At 40.4% G+C, this 22,074-nt stretch overlaps 1 protein-coding gene across 2 annotated transcripts in view; it reads right to left on the minus strand.

The window, feature by feature from the left end:
* Window positions 1–22,074, minus strand: part of SLC35F4 (solute carrier family 35, member F4) — a 293,301-nt gene that overhangs the window by 23,025 nt on the left and 248,202 nt on the right. Inside the window, exons 2-3 of one of the 2 annotated variants that reach the window (XM_011961883.1) lie at window positions 7,677–7,862; window positions 2,218–2,512 (exon numbers count right to left, since the gene is read on the minus strand). In XM_011961883.1, coding sequence (XP_011817273.1) covers window positions 2,218–2,512; window positions 7,677–7,862 — 481 coding nt within the window. Of the gene's footprint in view, window positions 1–2,217; window positions 2,516–7,676; window positions 7,863–22,074 lie in introns of both variants that reach the window. The other variant, XM_011961882.1, reaches the window with a different exon arrangement.

The following is a 22,074-nucleotide window of genomic DNA, read 5'->3' on the forward strand; positions in this document are numbered from 1 at the left end:
CTTTTCAAAAGAAGACATTTATGCAGCCAACAAGCTATGAAAAAACGCTTATCACTGGTCATTAGAGAAATACAGATCAAAACCAGAGTTAGATCCCATCTCAGGCCAGTGAGAATGGTGATCATTAATAAGTCAGGAAACAACAGATGCTGGGGAGGATGTGGAGAAATAGGAACAATTTTACACTGTTGGTGAGAGTGTAAATTAGTTCAACCATTGTGGAAGACAGTGTGACGATTCCTCAAGGATCTAGAACTAGAAATACCATTTGACCCAGCAATCCCGTTACTGGGTATATACCCAAAGGATTATAAATCATTCTAAAAACACACATGCACACATATGTTTATTGCGGCGCTGTTCACAATAGCAAAGACTTGGAACCAACCCAAATGCCCATCAATGATAGACTGGATAAAGAAAATGTGGCACATATACACCATGGAATACTATGCAGCCATAAAAAAGGATGAGTTCATGTCCTTTGCAGGCTGTGGATGAAGCTGGAAACTGTTCTCAGCAAACTAACACAAGAACAGAAAACCAAATACTGCATGTTCTCACTCATTAGTGGGAGTTGAACAATGAGAACACATGGACACAGGGAGGGGAACATCCCACACTGGGGCCTGTTGGTGGAGGTGGGGGACTAGGGGAGTGATAGCACTGGGAGAAATACCTAACATAGATGATGGGTTGATGGGTGCAGCAAACCACCATGGTACGTGTATACCTATGTAACAAAGCTGCACGTTCTGCACATGCACCCCAGAACTTAAAGTATAATAAAAACAGAGAAATTAAACATTCTTCAAGGCCAAATGAATAAAGAATAATTAGTACATGCACCTTCAAAAAAAGAAAGAAAGAAAATGGTAGTTGAGGCCAGGCATGGTGGCTCACGCCTGTAATCCCAGCTCTTTGGGATGCCAAGGTGATCAGATCACTCGAGACCAGGAGTTCCACAGCACTCTGGCCAACATGGTGAAACCCATCTCTACTGAAAGTACAAAAAAATTAGCTGGGCATGGTGGCACGCGCTTGTAACCCAAGCTACTCAAGAGGCTGAGGCAAGGGGTGAAGGTTATAGTGAACTGAGATCGTGCCACTGCACTCCAGCCTGGGTGACAGAGCAAGACTCTGTCTCAAAAACACAGGAAATGGAATTTTTGAAGATAGCCCCTTCCAAGTTAAGTTTATAGGAAGAGTCTTCTAATGTACCAACCGTAATAATTTCTTTTCATTTGGTATAGGGGCAAGAAAGATTTTGGCCCCTGGAAGACAAATTTATTCTGCTAAGGAGTAAGTCCATGTGGAGGACTCTTCTTCCATCTGCCGTCTACTGATGTCCCTATTTTTTTTTTTTTTTTTTCTGGGTGATTAGAGCAATTTTCCTGGAAGTCACTTCTCAGCATCAGGCTTTTCCCTCTTCGTGGAGCTGTTCACTAGCAAAGGTACTTGGACCCAAATGCTGCTTTTGCCTCCCTTGTGTGCCATGCAGCGCTGGGTAACATCAGCCCTGTCAGTTTCCTGAGCTATCCAAGAGGGGGTTACAAAAGCCAGGTTTAGTACAGAACAACTACTGGAACCATAAGACTTTAAGCCCAACCACCACTGTTCATGGTTAGCAAGGAAACAGACAAAGTCCCCATGTGCATCTAGCCAGCAAAGAATAGCATCTTTTCAAGTTTCTTAGTGCCAAACTCCCCGTTGCATGAAATCAGGCTATGTCATCTGCTAGGCATCTCAGTGTCAGGAATATTGAGCAAATGTTTGTGTAACAATTAATCTTATTAATACCATTTTTTTTCTGGGCTTGATGCACTAGGATGTTCTTATAAAACACGACTTTCAGAAATAGATCTAGATTTAAATCTTGGTTCTATTATTTATAAGTGTATAACCTTGGATGAGTCATTCAACCTTTCTGAATTTGTTTCCTCTTGTCTTAGAATGGGGATAACACCACCTTAAAATGTAAATGTTACCACCAGTCGTAAGACATACAAAAGCACCAGTACAGTGCCTGCCATGTTATAGACACATTTATATTTTTAAGGAAGGACTGATTCTGCTTCTAGTGCTCATCACCAACCTTAGCTCTTGCTGCTTCACATACCCCAAAAAATTCAACTCATATTCCCAAGAGATAAAAATGGGCATATTTTCATAAAACATTTCAATAATCTCTTATTGGCCAGTTAACATGAAACGTACCTGAATTTTTTCATTGGAGATTGCTTTTCTTGAGCAGTGGCTAGATGACCAGAATAATAGACTGGGAAAAACATAATGTTCCAGTTTGTTGAAAACCAAGTCATGAAAAATGGGCAATAGAAGTTCTTATAAGTAATTTTTACAATCTGTGTAGTTCCAACCCAAGACGATGATACTGACAAGATGATCAAGAGTCCCCAGATGCCCTTCAGAACCATGGACGTGCAGGACAGGCAGCGAGCCTTGATTCTGTTTTCTTGGCTGCTGTTCTCAGAATGAGTCTGTGTCCCATCATCTGCTGGAAACAGGAAAGGAATACAAATGTGTGGAAAGCAGGTTATGAAACAGCAATCAAATATATCAGCTCCTTAAAAAAGACGGATGAAACCAAAGAAGCAGACGGTAGAATTACCAGTGTTTTTCTTTTCTACCATCATTTGAGGAGACTGATAACTTCGGCTCACTTTTTCTCTGGACTCTCTGCTCTACCCAAAACAGTAAGCATCTGAGTCCCCATCCAGTCCATGAGGTTGCTCATGGACTTGGTGGATGCTATGCTGTTTTCCAGTGTACCCTTGCCTTGTAAGAGCAGTACCCATCCCAGCCCCCAAAGACTGGTCTTGGCCCTGTGCCCTGCTTTCTCCTATCAAATGTGAGAAGATGTGAGGCATAACACCTCACATAAGAAGCCTTAGGAAGCATCCCAAGGTCCTACCAGCTCTCTTGCTCTTCCCCTCTGTCATTACAATGTAAAACACCAATAGAAACTGTTGTTTCTGTCTGGGGAAATGAGCAGAATGCAGCCCAAGCTGCTCTGTATGCGCCAACATGAAAAGGGAGTGAGAAAAATAAATATTTGTTTCCATTTTCCTTTTTTTTTTAAGTTGTAGCAAATGGCCTGGTGTTGTGACTCATGCCTGTCATCTCAGCACTTTGGGAGGCCAAGGCAGGAGGATCACTTGAATTCAGGAGTTCGAGACCAGCTTGGGCAACAAAGCGAGACCTTGTCTATGCAAAAAAAAAAAAAAAAAAAAAAATTAGCAGGGGGGTGGGGCATACAACTTTAGTCCCAGCAACTCCAAAGGAATCCCTTGAGCCCCGGAGTTTGAGGCTGCAGTGAGCAATGATTGTACCACTGCACTCCAGCCTGGGTGACAGGGGGAGACCCGGTCTCTTAAAAAAAAAAAAAATGCAGCAGAGATGATTACTAAATTAAAAGTAATGTGTCCCAAGAACAGAGCAAGTCCTGACTACACAGTCATTTCCCACCTCATCACAAATGACTATTTAATATATTTCTGGGAACACAATAAATTCTGCTTTGTACGTTTACTAAGAAAATGTAGCAGCAATTTTATAGCACCCTAAAATAGCCAAAAACTCTCTAAAAGTGATAATCATGAAGGCTGTCTCCCTTCATGGAAAAAACAAGTTAACATAATGAATTCATGTACCTATCAGGAAGCTAAACAGGAACAGAGGTCACTCTGAGTCCCTGAGTTGAGATCCCAGATGGTAATTGTCTACAAGATTCTCTTGTGTCTCCAGGGAACCCCACATAAGCACGAGGCCTATGCTGAGGGTTAAAGTCGCGCAGCCCGGAGATTGCCAGTGGCAGTGTGTGGGACCTGCTCACTTTGTGTCTCCAGAACCTGCTGGCTCTGCTGCTGAATGTGTTCCTACTGCTAATGAGCCAGGTGTGGCTGCCCCACTGTGTTAAAAACCTTTACCTAGGGCCGGGCGCGGTGGCTCAAGCCTGTAATCCCAGCACTTTGGGAGGCCGAGATGGGCGGATCACGAGGTCAGGAGATCGAGACCATCCTGGCTAACACGGTGAAACCCCGTCTCTACTAAAAAAAATACAAAAAAAAAAAAATTAGCCGGGCGAGGTGGCAGCGCCTGTAGTCCCAGCTACTCGGGAGGCTAAGGCTGAAGCAGGAGAATGGCGGGAACCCGGGAGGCGGAGCTTGCAGTGAGCTGAGATCTGGCCACTGCACTCCAGCCGGGGCGACAGAGCGAGACTCCGTCTCAAAAAAACAAAAAAACAAAAAAACCTTTACCTAGTTAAGGCTTTCTGATATAATCACTGGGGGGAAGGGAGAAGAAAGTCTCTTTTTTTTTTTTTGAGACGGAGTCTCGCTCTGTCGCCCGGGCTGGAGTGCAGTGGCCGGATCTCAGCTCACTGCAAGCTCCGCCTCCGGGGTTTACGCCATTCTCCTGCCTCAGCCTCCCGAGTAGCTGGGACTACAGGCGCCCGCCACCTCGCCCGGCTAGTTTTTTATATTTTTTAGTAGAGACGGGGTTTCACCGTGTTAGCCAGGATGGTCTCGATCTCCTGACGTCGTGATCCACCCGTCTTGGCCTCCCAAAGTGCTGGGATTACAGGCTTGAGCCACCACGCCTGGCAGAAAGTCTTGAAAGTGAATTCTCCACTGGGGAATATAAACCAGGTAACTATGAACATGGCAACCACTGCATGACTTGTAAGCCTTATAAACAGTACTGAATTCTCAGAGCCTCGGCATCCAGAAGATGAAAACTGGCCATCTTTTATTCATTCATTCAACAGAATCTTATGGAGACTCTACCAGGCGCTAATTAGCTACTTGGATCCTAAGGGTTTGAATATGAAAGACTTGAGCCCATGGTCTAGTGGAAAGCCAGAAACACACTCAACACAGTGTGATAAGAGCCAACTCGGACAGATACAAGGCCAGACAAGTACTGTTGAGGAGTTTGGGGGGGATATGATCAGAAAAAATGTCCATGATGCAGTGACACTGAGATGACTCTGGAAGTGTGAGTTATTCAGCTTCTTCAGCTGTTTACAGACAACACCATCTCTTGATAACAGGTCTGCAAATTTCCTCCATGACCATGTGGCTTATACAGAGAGTAGAAAGAAAACTAGGATAAATAAGAGGATAGAATGAGAGAATCTTATGTTGAGAGGCCAAGAAAGGAACACAAACCTGACTTACTAAGTAGGTATTATCATTCCCACTTTACAGATGAAAAAGCTGAGACTTGTGTTAAGGGTTGTCCAAGGCTGAACCCAACCGAATCAGTATGACTCCAGGGTCTAAACTTTATTCTGAGCACCCACATGGCTAGGACTTCAGCCCTTAGCTTTCCATTCAAGCACAGCAAGTTTCAGACTAGTTTGGGAAAAAAGTTCTGTTCCCTGACAGGAATGGCACTCCTGCATGGAATTTAAAAAGCGATACTTAAGAGAAAGGTGTACCCTACTACACTTCAGATCTCATGATTCCCAGAGACTGTCTTATAAAGGAGGAATAACTCTACAAAGATTCTGAGATAATATCTGCCTTTACTGTCACCTTATTTGAAGAATGCGTCTGCATCACCACTATACTATGGGTGTGCTTTTGATGACACCAATAGTCACCTACATCTTTTCATAGTATTGACTCTAGGCTTCTTCTGTTAACTAGACTGACTGTTGCCAATTCTTCAGTTTTACAAAGCACAGAAAGATTAGGTATCCAGAACTCTTTTATTTTCTGACCACTTTTAACATGATTTTCTATAGTCCTGCTTAGATTTTGTTATCATAAAATTGGTTTACCAGGATTCTATCAATTTCTGTGTACCTTTATCAAGTCATGCAAATTGACAGTGGAGGCCACTGGAATTTGGAAACATGAAATTAAATCCTAGCCCTGCCATTGTATGGCATTGAGTACATTTTTAAATTCCTTTCTTAGCTTCTTTATCTGTCAAACAGTGATAATAGCTATCTCATAGAACTTATTTTGAGATTAAGTACCATAATATCCATGAAAGCATGGTGAGCTTCTCTTCAGATTATTCTTTTCTTCTCTTTGGTGCACTGGAATATCCCTAAGTGCTTCCAATAATCACAGAAAGAGTAACTTATGTTCCAGATAATCTTTAATGGTATGGTCTATTGAAATTTGTAATCTGTGTATGATAGATAGGGCATATCTTTATTAACTAGTGTGTTTAATTAACTGGAACACTTTGTTTTGCGAACAACTGGGATAATAGGAATATTGCAATTTATTAAAGCCAATTAAAACTTTCTGAAAATTTAAGATGCCATTATTTTTCTTTTTTTTAGTTTTAGCCTTGAGGTTCACATAATGTCTGAGATATCATTGTAAAATACTGTTTTTGAAGAATGTATTTTCTCATAAAAAATACATTCTCAAATGAGTAGGACCCTTGAAGAAGCTTTCAAATCTCTCTTCCTCTGTTTACCCTTCCCCCACCCCTAATTGAATCCTCTGAATTGTCTTTTTTTTTTTTTAAGGCAGTTTTTCCAAATTTCTGGAGGTTATTTTTTGTTGTTGTTGTTCCTTTTTACTACCAACTTATTTTGGTGGTGTATTTTGTTGTTTTTGCTGCTGCTGTTACTATTTTAGAGGATGAAAGAGATTTTAGTATGTTGCCAGCCAAGCTGGAGGAAAAATGGAGAGAACAGAGAGGAGACAAATGGAGAGGAACAAATGGACCAGAAGAGATGTAGGTGGGGCGATCATGGACACAGGTAGGGGGGCTAAAATTGGAAAGGTAGAAAGACACACATACCACAAGCCATCCCACAGTGATGGTAACTGGTAAAAGCACAGACATTCTGGAGTAGACAAAGGCATTTGTAAGTGTACAACTGTTTGTTCTTTTCAGGAACGTGGAAGTATGGTCGGTCATACAATAAGAGGAAGTGAATATGAACAGGGGACTTGAGTCCATTCCCTGAGGAAGGCAATAAGATATCCACTACCAATAAGTAACAGTACTGGCCAGCAGCCTAGTGGACCCAGCTGCATTTAAAAACTATAAATTTTGCTGGGAAACTCATAAGCATAGTTACAAGATTTATCTAGCAATTCCTGTCAGCAGCCCAGGAGTTGGTGAGTGGTCAGGTGGATGTGAGGAAAAGCTAAAGTCTCAACTGATCAGAAAATGCTGATCAGGGAAGCCAGTGAAGTTTCCTGCAGAAAGTATAAAACTGGGAAAACTAAAAGGGCTCCAGGGACTAATAGTCCTGATGAGGACAAAAGCAGATTCTGTGATTTTGCTGGTGTTTTCAATCTTTTCAGGATGGGCACATTGTGCTGTTACTGAATCCCCAGGCTGAGATTAAAAGATGCAGGGCTTTGATATTTTGAAGATGAGAAAACTACCTACCTTGTAAACTTCACCAGGAGTCATTGTCTAACCATGTGTTAAGTTACTCAACTACAGGTTTTGGCATTCAGTTTCTCTGCCATACTGTCGAGTATAATAGAGTGCCACTAATAGATTGTATCTATATATCTCCCTTCTTCCTTATCCTTTAGCTTGATAAATCTTCCCCACATGTACTCATAAGAGTCCACGTAACATCTCTGCATTCTGTGACAATGGGGAGATCTTTCTATTTAGAAGCTTACTAGGATGTACCATTATTTAAGAGGAGGTCACCCACATACCTGATCTGTTCTGTCTCTCAACTCTGTGTCCGCAAACTCCTGAGGATCCTCGGTTCTGAAGTTCAAGAATAGGAGCAGAGGAATCTTCGGTGACAGATAGCGGGGACAGTTGTCTACTGATGCCACTGTGTGAACTGGGGCAGTTGGCTCCTGGTTTACATCGAGTGATTGATGATCTGGAGGTACCTGGGAAGACAGAGTACACCAGTTTGAGAACTGCCTGAAGAAAAAACTGGAAGTAGATTTTATGTATTTATTTACTGTTTGGAAACAGGGTCTCACTCTGTCGCCCAGGCTGGAGTGCAGTGGTGTGATCTCGGCTCACTGCAGCCTCTGCCTCCTGGGTTCAAGCAATTCTCCTGCCTCAGCCTCCCAAGTAGCTCCAATTACAGCTGTGTGCTACCACACCCAGTTAATTTTGTATTTTTTTTGTAGAGACAGGGTTTCACCATGTTGGCCAGGCTAGCAGAAGTAGATTTTAAAGGCCTGAGTAGTAAAATATATGGTCGCAACAATCACAGTCCTAATGAGCTTATTTCAAATTCTATAAAAGGGGCTTGTAAAAAGAAAATGCTATGGCAAGGTCTGTGCCTATAAGATAAAGACTCTTTTAGATAAATCTATTAGCTAGAAATGAACACTAGGCGATGATGTTTGGATTGGTACTTGTGTTCAGAATTAACACTTAACACAGTCAAATAGCTTAAGGCAAGGAAGGCACAGTGTTCTGTGATTTGCCACTCCACCCTTTTCTTCCTAAGGCTGTCAATTTCCTAACTGGTAAAACTGCCAACAGTGTTTCCAACAAACTGCCTATACACTTTTCCATGGGATTGACCACTAAAATTTAATTTCATTATGTCTTCTCAATCACCACCAGCCTCTATTTGGTGTTATAGATGAAAATCCTCCACAAGCCAACCCCCCTCCCGATTCTGATTAATGGTCCAAGAATCTCCAACCCCAGGTCAGCCTCATGGGTCTGCAGCCAGTATAGTTGCACAGGGTGCTGTGCTCAGAGGGCCCATCCTGCTACTTCCCACCCCTCAGCCCCAATTTTCCTATCCAAATGATGCATCTATCAACATTAAGAGATTAACATTGATACATCACTATTAACCAAATTCCAAACTTCATTTGGATCTCACTAGTTTTATCACAAATGTCCTTTTTCTAGGACCCTATTTAGGGTACCACATTACATTTAATCGTCATGTTCCTTTATCCACCTATGGTCTGAGACAGTTGTTCAGTCTTGTTTATCATGACCTTGACAGTTCTAAAGAGACCTGTTGAAGTATTTTGTAGTCTCTCAATTTGAGTTTGCTAGATATTTTATCTCATGGTTATATTTGGCTCATGGATTTTTCAGGAAGAACACCACAGAGGTAAAGAATCCTTCTCATGTAGTATCAGTCATAACATACTACCAACATGACTTGTTATTGATGATGTTAACTGTGATTACCCGGTCAAGGTCGTGTTGGCCAGGTTTCTCCACTGTCTTTTTTTCCCTTTCCATGCTCTCTTCTTTGGTAGCCAGTCACTAAGTCCAGCCCACACTCTGGGGTGGGGAAGAGGGGGTGCTAAGCCTCACTTTCTGGAGTGGGGGTGGTCTACATGTATTATTTGGATTTCTTCTGTAAAGATAATTTGTCTCTTTTCCTCCTTTATTTATTCACAATTTATTTGTATTAGTATAGACTCGAATATTTACTTCATACTTTGGGTTATGATCAAACCTGCATTGTTTATTATTTCACTCAAATTATTCCAGCTGTGGCCATGGCGAGCTCTTTTAGATTGGCTTCCGAGTACCTTTGATTTGTCCCCATTCTTTTGTGTTTGAGCTCTTCCTTACTCTCTGGCACTGCAAGATGCCCTGGGCCTATCTTCTAGTTTCCCTGCCCCACTCCTGAAATTAATCATTTCCCCAAGGATTTCTATTTCTTCTATTTCTTTGGAATGATGGTTGCCAGAGCCTAGGATGGATCGTGGGTTGAGGGTGGAGGGAGTGGGGACAGTTAATGAGTATAAAAATATAGTTAGAATGAGTAAGATCTAGTATTTGAAAGCACAAAGGAGTGACTACAGTCAACAATAATTGATTGTAGATTGTAAAATAACGGATTGTAATTGAAATGTTTGTAACACAAAGAAATGATAAATGCTTGAGGTGATAGATGACCTGTTACACATTGTATGTCTGTATAAAAATATCTCATGTACCCCATAAATAGATATACCTACTACACACCCATAAAAATAAAATGTACTATTTAATCTTGGATTTAGAAAATTATAAATTTATAGTTACTCAAAAAGTTAACAGAAGCGTTACATACTGACTGCTACACTTAAATTAATGCTGTTACTATTGTTATTATAAGAGTGTCAAAAATACCTGAGGTTCTTATTTTACATATTCAGAATGTTTCTTATACCTTGTACAACTATGTTTCTAATTGGACAATTCAAATTCGATAAAAACAGACTGTATGAAATTCAGTGAACTCTCAATTATTCATGTTCTTCAAGAGTGGCTGATGCTCAGATACTCCAAGGGTCTTTTAAAATTTATCTTTCGAAATTTATTTTTTTTAAGGTATGCCTTGTCCTCTTTTCTCAGGGTAATACTGGGTTTCATTTTCCCAATATTCCATTCCCAATCTCTTGGCAATTATAGGTCAAAAGGAGAAAGTCTAGAAATAGGTCGGGTAGCAAGGTGGGATGGGAATGAGATAAAATATTGTGCATAGTTACCTAAAAAGTTGGTAACTTATGTGTAGCTAGCAAGTGTTGAATGTATAAGCCACACCAGTGATTTATCTTCCTTTCTCATTTTCACTAAAATATTATGTCTTGGCTTCTATACCTCCTGTTCCTTATGTGATATACTGCAAAGCCCATTGCTTGCTGCCAGCTGCCTCCCACTGGTCAGTTTGCGGAAGAAATCCAAGAATAGTTCATCACTGTCTTAAACAATGCAAACTTTAAACTTCAGAGCCAGACCTGGAGGCCTGGCCCAAGTCCTGATACAATTATCTCTGATCCTGGAAGCGAAAACATTGTCCCATCCTCTATGGTCTTGTACCATTTAGTTAATCTAAAGGCAACCTTGACAAATATAAACATTCAGAACATCGCCTGGGATGTAGTCAAGTGTCATAAATAAATCATTTCTATTATTTTCTGTTTTGCATGCAACGATGAGTGCCTGAGTGGAACCAGAGATTGCAAATCCAGTTAGGAAACAGCGTTCTGACTTTACTAAATATTGTGAATAAACTGTATTAGGAGTAATGTGTGTGTGGTATCTCATTTGTCACACCAGATGGTCCCCTATCCCTCTTAAAGTCATCTGCTCACCTGACCCATAGCAGTGGGACCATCTTGGGCCATTTTTCTTATTTGGTCCAGAAGGAGAATATGATTTCTTTATATGCACTGGTCAGGATCTGCATGCTCCCAAATTCAATTTGATTCAATAAGTAGTTATTAAGCACCTATTATGGGGCAGGTATTGTGTCAGGAGCAGAGATAGACAAATGAAGAATAGTTTGTACCTTCATGGAACTCTCAGTTAAGCATGATGCAGACATGTAACCAATTAGCCACAATTTGATGCAGCCAGGGGAGCAGGAAGAAAGGCAGTGAGGGATTCATTCAGAAGCCTGGAGTAGGGAAGGCTGTATGGGAGGTTACATCAAAGGTGTCTGAAGGATGAATAGAACTTAATCAGGCAGAGTTTTAGGTTGGGGAATAGGCAATACAGTTAGAGGAAACCGTAGAAGCATAAACAGAGGCATAAGGTGTGTGCTATGAAGCTTAATATTAAGATAATCAGCTCCAAGATGCTGAAATCTCAGTACACAAGAGTATCAGAAATCTCATTCTTTCACCCTCACCTGTTACTTGAAAAGGAACTGTCCAATTGAGATTCAGGCAGTATACAGTGGCCAAGAAACCAGGCTGTCTAAACCTGGGGAGACCTGGTAAACAAAAATGACTATTGGGGTCATTTATTAAATAGAATATTTGACTTAGTATACTAGGAATCCAAACTAAATTGGTTTAAAGCTAAAAGGGGAGTTTTTAGGAGCTTAGTAACCTAAAGAGACAAGAAGAGCTAAGTGTCCCTAAACCTCAGGAACACCTGGAACGAGGGCCCTGGTGCAATCAGTCTCATCTTCTCCATCTCTCATTGCTGGGTACCAGCTTCATTTCTTCTCAGTTGGCTGCTGCTTACATTTCTCTGCAGAAAATTTGGTTGTTTGAAGCTCCCACACTTCCAATCTCACAGCTTTAGCCTTCTGAGAGAAATCTAGCTGCACAGAGTCAAAAATCCAGAGAAAGGGACTTGAATATTATACTGATGACTTGTCCAATTTCTGTGACTAGCTGAGGGAACATTGCAACAGGCTGAAGCTCCCAGGAAAGGAGGAGTGGAGCTGAGAATAAGGTGCCTTGGGTGTTTAGGAACTTCAAAGCAAAAGAACTATAGCCACTGAGTAAAACAATGCTTACACAGATTGAGTATAAGACATGTTCTCAGATAAAAACTTGAAAATCCAAATTGATGAAGGTTAACTAGGAAAAGGTCTTTGGAAAGCACTGGGGGCAAAAAGCAAAGAGTCAAATGTCTCCATGCGAGCAAGTGCAAGATGACTTGGAAGATACAGATAGATCAAAGTCCCAGCTATCATTCAAAGGCCTTACTATTGACTTTTATCTCCTATGGGCACAAAAGGTCAACAAAACATCTGGCTTTACTAAGTACTATACTGAAGCTGAGCCAGAGACCTTATCCCTATTTGCCCCAAATCATGAGGCAAACACCACTATGTAGATCTGGTGCCTAAACCTAAAGGCAGAAATCATGAATACCCAGAAGTGATTAACACAATCTAGGGAGTGTGTGTGTGTGTATAGAAGGGGTAGTTGTGCTATGACAAGAGGCAGCATAATATGTATCCTGGAAAGGCTGCCCTGGAAAGTAGGATACCACTGGCTATGTCACCTCAGATAAATCACTTGATCTCACTTGGTCCACATTCTTTCCTTGCTGAAATTAAAGGATTAGACAAAATGATTTCCTAAATTCCCACAGCTTTCTCTTCTTCAACCTGAAGATTTTTCAAACATGTACCTGCCAATTATGCTTAACCATAAGACAACTTGGTCTGTTTTCAACTCATTTTTATAGCCACTTATATGGATAGGGTTCCAGAAGGAAGATATGGCAAACTCAAAACAGGACAATTTTAGAAAAGGTGGTCAAGGTATAGGGCCATAGGGCAGTGGCTTTCTAAGTCTCCCACCCTAGCATCACTTGGGAACTTGTTAGAAATGCAAATTCTCAGTGCCAATATCGGACCCATTGAGTCAAATTCTGCAGTAGGGTAACCTATAGTTTTAGGAGCCTTTCAGGTGATTCCAATGTAAGTTAAAATTTGAGAAACACTGTATGTGAGAAATCATAGAGGGTAGGGCAGTATTCAGGTTTAACTATAGCTCTTACTAAACGTAGGCCTGAAGGGATGAAGGGACAGAGTGATTAGAAGAATCTGGGGCCAGGCACGGTGGCTCATGCCTGTAATCCCAGCATTTTGGAAAGATGAGGCTAGTGGTTGTTTGGAGGAACGGAGGTAAGATGGCGCACTTCCGGGTTCTTCATCACCAACTTTTCCCACGCGTGCGAAAATGCAGCCGGTGCCCAGGAAGGTGCAGACCAACCGGGCATGCGCCAGGTGAAGTCGATCCGAAGAGACCAAGATTTACCTGGTCGCACCTACAGAACGCCCCCGACACGCCCATGTCCCACCTATTGCCCTCCCACTCCTAGAAAAGCCGCTCCCGGCAGACACCCTGCACCAACTTCCTTAGTCCCCACTCCTGTCGGGACTGCAGGAACTTCGTCGGAGAGCTTCACCGGGCAACTCTCTTGGCCTCCTTTGCCAGAGGCCGACAGACCTCTCCCTACCCACCTTCTTCCCTGAAGCTAGGTGACCAAAAATAAATTTGAAGTTTTGCTCCTACCCTTGCCTACTCGCTGGTTCTTTTGTGCTCGCTCTGGTGGTCTTAGGAAAAACAAATCAGTGGTCACCTGAGGTCAGGACTTTAAGACCAGCCTGGCCAACATGATGAAACCCCGTCTCTACTAAAAATATAAAAATTTTCGTGCTGAGGCAGGAGAACCTCTTGAACCCGGGAGGCAGAGGATGCAGTGAGCTGAGATCATGCCATTGCACTCTAGCCTGGGCGACAGAGCAAGACCCTGTCTTGGAAAAAAAAAAAAAAAATCTGGAAGGAGAGGGTTGCTTGACTTGGGTCATGACCTTTAATTAAGGCAGGCACCCAGTTAGGGATCTTGGGAATACTCCCTTCCTTTGATGTCCCACAGGAACTCCCTTTGGTTAATAAACCAAAACCAGGAGATAAGACAGCCTCTTTCATTACAGGTTCAGCCCCCAGAGAAAGTTGGGGGGAAAAAGTGGAAAGAGGATCTGGAGGAGTAAAGAAAAGCCGTCCAATATTCTGTTTCTACAACAATGCTATGACACAAAGTCAGGGGATAGATCATATGATCTCCTAACCCCCTACTAGCTTTATGATTGATTGATAATTCTTCCAAACAAGCTCATGTCAATTATATATTGGCCCTAAAACTAGTGCTATTTTCAACTCTTCTTTTATAAGTGTGTTTCTTTTGAAGATCCAAGACCTTTTCCATGACTAAGATATTATAATCACTAAAGAAACGTTGAAAACAGAAATGTAACCCTGGATTTTTCACTTGATGTTGGTTGGCAGCCATAATTATTACTCTGTCATTTTTTCTTACAAAAAGAGATAAAATATCAATAACTCAACAAAATATTATATGAACAGTTATATTTCATCTTATTTTGAAACTCATATTCTGTTGATTTCAGTGGCAACAAATATTTCCTTGTAGTAGGATTATTTATTGTCATCAGTTTTGGTAGGTTTTTCATAGAAACCCACATGAAATCTGGTTTAAGGGTTACCCTCTTCTTAGGTAAACACATAGCCTTGAAATAACTGAAAAGGGTCAGCATGGTGGATAGCCAATGAACAAGCAATAGAAACTTTTCATTTCAATTTATTCTCTGAAAGCCGTAACTCCTCAGCACAATTCCATTGTACTTATCAGGTATTATTCCTTATAGTTCTAACAGCTCTTAATTCATTTAATAAATAAATATGTTTTTAAAATAACTTGGCTGTTGGTTATATTATTATCTATATTTTTGTATGCCATATATTTATATTTTAAAAGTTTTTCAAGACTTGCTTATTATCTTTTTATAAATGATAATTACATGTATATTATCTGAAAGCTAAATTTTTGAGGATATAAATCTGAATTATTTAGGTAGTTTTACATGCATATTAAAACAACCTGAAAAATACCTTTTAATGTTTTTTCAACTGTTATTTCAGATTCAGAGGACATGTGCACATTTGTTACCTGGGTACACTGCTTGATTCCGGTTTGGGGTATGAATGATCCCATCCCTACTGATCACAGTGCCCAACATTAAGTTTTAACCCTTTCCCCCTTCCTCCCTCTAGTAGTCCCCAGTGTCTATTGCTGCCATCTTTATGTCCATGAGTACCCAATATTTAGCTCCCACTTATAAGAGAGAACATATAGTATTTGAAAAAGCTTCTAATTTCTAATTCATTTTTTATTTATCTAAAATCTATATCTGAAAGAAAGGAGTACTAATGGTTATATTTCTGTTATAAACATCTTATCCCTAAAATAGTAGTAATCTATCTAGAATACAATTTATCTTCTCTACCTGAAACCAACTTTGAAATTAAAGGTTATATCACTGCTACCTATTTTTACAATGTAAAAATAAAAATGCCTACTATTTAATTTAGCACCCACTATGCACAAAAAACCTTATGTATATTATCTCCAGGCCTCACAATACTTGTGAGTGTATTTTACTATCCCCATTTCACAAACGAGGAAAGTGAATTTCCAATAGCCTAAGTGTTGATGAAAACTCAGGTGTGTCCAATTCCAAAGCCCATATTCTCTCCAGTTTCTCTCACTGCTCTTCTGTCTCACCTAATCAGTTTTACTGAGCTCCTTCTGGAGGCAAAAATGTTAAAATGTTAAAAATGTTAAAATATTGCTGGGAAGATAACATATATTTCCCCAAATGCTTAAATACATTAAGGTGAGCAATTCAGGAGCACAGAAAATAAGGATAATTATTATTCAGAAAGTGGAGAGATTAATTTCAGCCTGGAAGGAAAAAAAAACAAAACAAAAAAATCAAAAAACAAAAAACCTTCATGGAGGACAATGGATTCAAACAGATCAAAAAGCAAAGCAAGGTTTGGATAGGAGGAGAGCCTAGGGCAGCTTCCAGCACAGGAAAGGTTGGATTTTGCCCTTTTAATTGTGGAGAGCAAACAACATGTTTAAGGTGTTTTGTAGAGGGATGATGGCTTGAAAGCAGAATTTCAGGAAGGCAAAATTGGCAAGAGAGGGTAGGATACTCACTACAGAGAGAACCTGGAGGGAAGATAACTGTTTGGAAGTTGTTAATCCAAAATGTAGTCTTTAGGGGAGCTGGAATGTCCCCTTTAGAAACTTTCATTGTAGTAGAATCTTTCTTTTCTCTGGCTAGGATCTCGGCATTCACATGATGATGGTAGAAAGAATATTAATAATAGTATTAATAATAATGGTGTTAAGAACATAAACAATGCACAATGGTCATACCTTGTACATGTAAGCCAATTATAATTATTCTTCCCTGTCATGACCTTGTGCAATGCAACTACAGTGCCACTTCCCCTGGGCCTCCAAATGCCAGAGGAGCTCCCCGGTTATACTTGTCAAGCACATGTTTTGGATTCATGTACTAAAGAAGTGGTTGGGATCAAGATACATTTTCTCTGGTTCCCTTACCCCAAATAAAATATTATCCTTAACACTTGCTTGTTTCTATCCTTTCGGACCCCGTATCTCCCTCCAGCATCAAGCTTTAACCCTCAGTCCTGCCCAAGAATAACCCCTCTCCCTCAACTGTGGCTCCAAACACACCCAGGTCTTATTAAGTCTAAAGTTGTTTTCCTAATTCTAGCTACCTCTTACCTTGTCCAGACCTAGAACCTGTCTACTCAGTCTTGTTACTCTTTACACCTCTGTCATCTGTAGAATTAGATTGTGGAGTAACTTTGATAATTTCGGCTGAACATTTATAGAAATCCGAAATGGATGTTTAAGTATTCCTAAGATACTTATGAAACATTTTTTAAATCTATTTTGCTGATTCTAGATATGAATCAGCAGAAATACCACAAAATTGCATTTAAAGTTTTCTTTGAGTGTGATAGTCCTGGTCTTTAAATAATTTCCCACATAATAGTAAGTGCTTTTCATTGCAAAAGAACAAACAACAATTAAAAAAAAATCTCAGCCCAGTTATCAACTCATTAAAATATATTTAATATGGCTATCTTAGACTTCTGTCCTGTGTTTAGCTACCCAGCACCCAACCCTCTTCCTGTTTAGGGGGAGTTCCCCCTCCCTCATTATATAACTCTTAATGGGAAACAGTGCCAGTGCCCTACATCCTACAACAGAAGCTGAAGGAAGCCAGATAATTCTGCTTGCTCTTGGCAATAAGGTGTAGGTATGACTTGGTTTCAGCCCATCGGATGCTCCTATCCAGTCTTAGAATCTCCTGGAAGCCAGGATGGTTAAAGTCCTACATTACCAGTAGCAACAGGATGTTGGGTAGTGATGGAAATAGCAGCATCTCAGCCAGACTGTTACAGCTGTATGGCTTTGAAGGCCACTTGGTTCCTGCACATTTTCCAAGGCTCTGTGACCCTCTCCTCCCAAGGCCAGTCAGTAAGTCTCCAGTTTGCTTAACAGCCCTAGGGTAGCATTTCAGTGGCTTGCAACCAAAAGTCCTATCTGATACCTACTTTATAGGACCTTCCCATGCACCCAACTCTGCAGCCCCTTCCTCATCTATTCCCCTTCTTTCTGATGTCTTCACTCACTAGTTATCTTTGTATTACAACTATCTCTATGGGTGACAGTTCTCAGACAGGGACCTCTTGAGAGCATTTAGGAAAATTTTCTGGATTTCCCACCAGCTTCCCTGTAACAGCCCAGTGACAGACATCTTTAAGGGAGTGTAGCTGGCTGTTGCCACTGATGAGCACCTGATGGCAAGTTTTCGCGTGTAAGAGAGCTGGTTGATTCCCAACTGAGGGCAGAGAGAATCTCTTAGATGTACCAACATCACTTCTCTCCCATATCACTCCAGTCACTATGAGAATGCCAACGGCAAGTGGAGATTCATTTCTATACAGTGAAAAGGCTAGTCTTAATGGTTCTGAAATAATTCAGTTTAACCCAAGAAAACAAAAATAAATTTAAGATTCACTTTAGAACATTTCTCAAAGAGATCAGCCAACTAAATTGAAGCAAAATATATAAGAAAATGCTATGCTGTATTCTAGGAATACAGTTAATCAAGGAGGTGAAAGTTCTCTACACGGAGAATTATAAAACACTGCTGAAAGAAATCATACATGACATAAATGAATGGAGAAACATCCCATGCTCATGGATTGGAAGAATCAATATCATTAAAACAAAGCAATTTATAGATTCCACGCTATTGCTATCAAACTATCAATGCCATTTTTTCACAGATTTGGGAAAAACTATTCTAAAATTTATATGGAACCAAAAAAGAGCCCAAATAGCCAAATCAAGACTAAACAAAAAGAACAAAATCAGAGGTATCACATTACCTGACTTCAAACTAATGCTACAAGGCTACAGTAAACAAAACAGCATGGTACTGGTTCAAAAACAGACACATAGACCAGTGGAACAGACTAGAGAACCCAGAAATAAAGCTGCACATCTACAACCACCTGACCTTTGACAAAACTGACAAAAATAAGCAACGGGGGAAAGGATCCCTATTCAATAAATGGTGCTAGAATAACTGGCTATCCATATGCAAGAGAATGAAACTGGACCCATACCTATCACCATATACAAAAATTAACTCAAGATGGATCAAACACTTAAATCTAAGACTTCCAACTATAAAAATCCTAGAAGAAAACCTATGAAATACCCTTCTCAATATTAGCCTAGGCAAAGAAGTTACTGCTAAGTCCCCAAAGGCAATTGAAAAAAAATTGACAAATAAGACCTAATTAAACTGAAGAGCTTCTACACAGAAAGAAAACCTATTAAGGGAGTAAACAGACAGCCTTTAGAATTGGAGAAAATATTCACAAACTATGTATCTGACAAAGGTCTATTATCCAGAATCTATAAGGAACTCAAATCAACAAGAAAGAAGCAAATAACATCATAAAAGATGGGGAAAGGCTATGAACAGACACTTCTGAAAAGAAGACATACAAGGAGCCAAGAAATATGTGAAAAAATCATCATCACTAATCATCAAACGAATGCAAATCAAAACCACAGTGACATACCATCTCACATCAGTCAGAATGGCTTTTGTTAAAAAGTCAAAAAATAAGAGATGTTGGTGAGGCTGCAGAAAAAATGAAATACTTACCTACCATTGGTGGGAATGTAGATTAGTTCAATCACTGTGGACAGCAACTTGGAGATTTCTCAAAGAACTGAGAGTTGAACTAGAATTCAACCCAGCAATTCCACTACTGAGTATATACCCAAAGGAAAATACATTGTTCTACCAAAAAGATATGTGCATCCATATGTTCATCGCAGCACTATTTATAATTGCAAAGATATAGAATCAACTCAGGTGTCCATCAATAGTGGGTTGGATTTAAAAAAAAAGTGGTACAGATACACCATGGATTATACAGCCACAAAAGAGAATGAAATCTCCTCCCGTGCAACAACATGGATACAGCTGAAAACAATTACCCTAAGTGGACTGATGCAGAAACAGAAAAACAAATACCACATGTTCTCACGTGTAGGTGGGAGCTAAACATTGTGTAGACATGGTCATGAAAATGGGAACAATAAACACTGGGGAAGACAAGAGGGGGAAGGATGGGAGGGCGATAAGGTTGAAAAAATGACCTATTGGATATTATGCTCACTACCTGGGTGACAGATTCATTTGTACTCCAAACCTCAGCATCATGCTATATACCTTTGTAACAAACCTGCACATGTATCCCCTGATTCTAAAATGAAAGTTGAAAAAAGAAAAAAGAAAAGTCTATGCTGTATGAAGAAAACAAAACTAAAAGTGCTTTTTGGCCTGGTATAAATCTATAGTTTAGCTATTCCCAGAGTATTAAACAAAGTTCCAAATGTTGTACCTTTGAATAAATATCTCTTTCTTTTAGGTGGCAAGATGTTGGCATTAAGACTATAAGACTACTTTGCTTTCTATAATACATATCTATTTCTCCAAAAACACATACAAATAACTTAATGGCATTTTAAAACTCATTTTAGATGCAGTGGGAGTGCTTATGCTTGAAATAATATCTTACTCAAATAAGCTACTGATTTTAATTTGTTTTCTATTTCTGGATTTTCATATGTTGAGCTTGCTTCCCTGAATCACCCTGTTTGTTTTTATTAAGCTTTCACAGTGACTTTTCTTCTATTTGAACCTTTGTTTCTTTTGCCCCAAATTCTTGGTTTCCTTGTAACTTGAACTAGGTTATTTACCTACATACAAGTGTATACAAAGAGTACTAAAATCCTTGTGAACCTTGTGACATCACCACCATCCTCTTGCAATGTCACCAGCACTCTGACAAGTTTGACAAATACTCCCTATGGACTATAGAAACTACAAATTCTCTACTTACAAATTCCTCCCTGGTATGCTGCCCTGGAACACCTCTTCCAAATGGCCCTGGTGATTTTCTCGATTGGTAGATTTGACAATGCATTAATAAGGCAGTCTCGTAATTCATTAGAGTTCAAAACTCAATTTAGAATAAATCAAGAAACCTGTGGCTACTGGCCTACTCTGTGATGACTAATTAATTAATAAGTTATGGATGCCTACTGTGTGCCTAGCAGTGCCTGCCCCTCTGCTAAGCACAGGGAAGAGCAAGAAGGCATGGTGCTTGCCCTCATTTTTTTATGGTCCAGGAGGGGAAAAGCCAATTATACAAGCAATTTCTATAAAGAGTGCTAAATGCCAAGGGGTGGACAAGCCAGCCTTTACTCTGGGAGGCAATTCACTGCACAGCCCCTTGCCAGTACTAATGGTCCATAAGTATCTTCTCTTCGGGGAAGTGGGCTTTTAAACTGTAACCCTATGGCTCAGTTCACAAAATATTTATGCCTTGTTCATTAGCAGAAAGAAATAAACGGGCAGACGAGCATGCCAGGGTACAGCTAATGCTATTAGCATATACAAATTTGTCACCCAGGGGAGGAGTGCCAGTCAGGAACTGGCAGAGACAGCTGCTTAGGCAGCTCTGCTGTGATTTAAGCCACAATCTAAATGAAACTATTCGCAAGTTTCTGCCTCTGGGGATATAAGCTAAACAACCAGCATCAGTTTGTTTTCACAATTGTTATGGGTATCCACAACTGCCAGGTAGATGGGCTGAAATAGTTATTGGACCTAAACCCACAATGGTGAGTCTCAGCTCCACACTCATAGAAGCCTCTTTCTCACTTACCTAAGTCCTACCATCCCTTTAAAGTCCAGTTCAAAACCTAACACCAATCTAGGTCAAAGCCCACTTCCAAGGCACTCACTGCCATTTGAAAGGATTTGAGTAGAGAAGTGGAATCATCGGATTTGAGTTTTTAGAAGATCACTGTGTAACGTGGAGAGTGGACTGAGAGGAAGTAAAACTGGAGGTAAAAAGACTTGTTAAGAGAACACTGGATGTCTAGGGGAGAGATTATAGTAGCCTTGAAGAGGTGGCAGCAATGAGGTTGAAGAGAGGTAAGTTGAACAGTATCACAGAGATGGAATGGATATAACTTGGTAAATAATTGGACATGAGTGTAGAAATGAGGGTGAAAGAGGGGTCAAGAATAAGCATCAGTTTCTGTCTTGGACAACTGAATTGATAAAACACCATTCACAGAACTAGAAGGAGGACCTGGTTTGTGGGAAGGGTGATGAATGCAGTCTTAGACGTGGTGAGTTTAAGTGCATGAAACTCATCCAAGGAGAGATGTTCAGTGGGCAGTTGGACACATGGGTCTAGAGTTCGGAAGACAGATTTGGGCTGGAGACAGATTTGAGGGTCATCAGTATATGGACAAGTCATCGAAGCTATGGGAGGGCTTATACGTTGAATTGTGTTCCACTCTCTCTCCCCTCCGTCAAATTCACATGTTGAAGTTCTAACCCTCAGTACCTGAGCATGTGAC

Source organism: Colobus angolensis, unplaced genomic scaffold, assembly GCF_000951035.1.
Source record: "Colobus angolensis palliatus isolate OR3802 unplaced genomic scaffold, Cang.pa_1.0 Scaffold57, whole genome shotgun sequence".
Lineage (NCBI taxonomy): Eukaryota > Metazoa > Chordata > Mammalia > Primates > Cercopithecidae > Colobus > Colobus angolensis.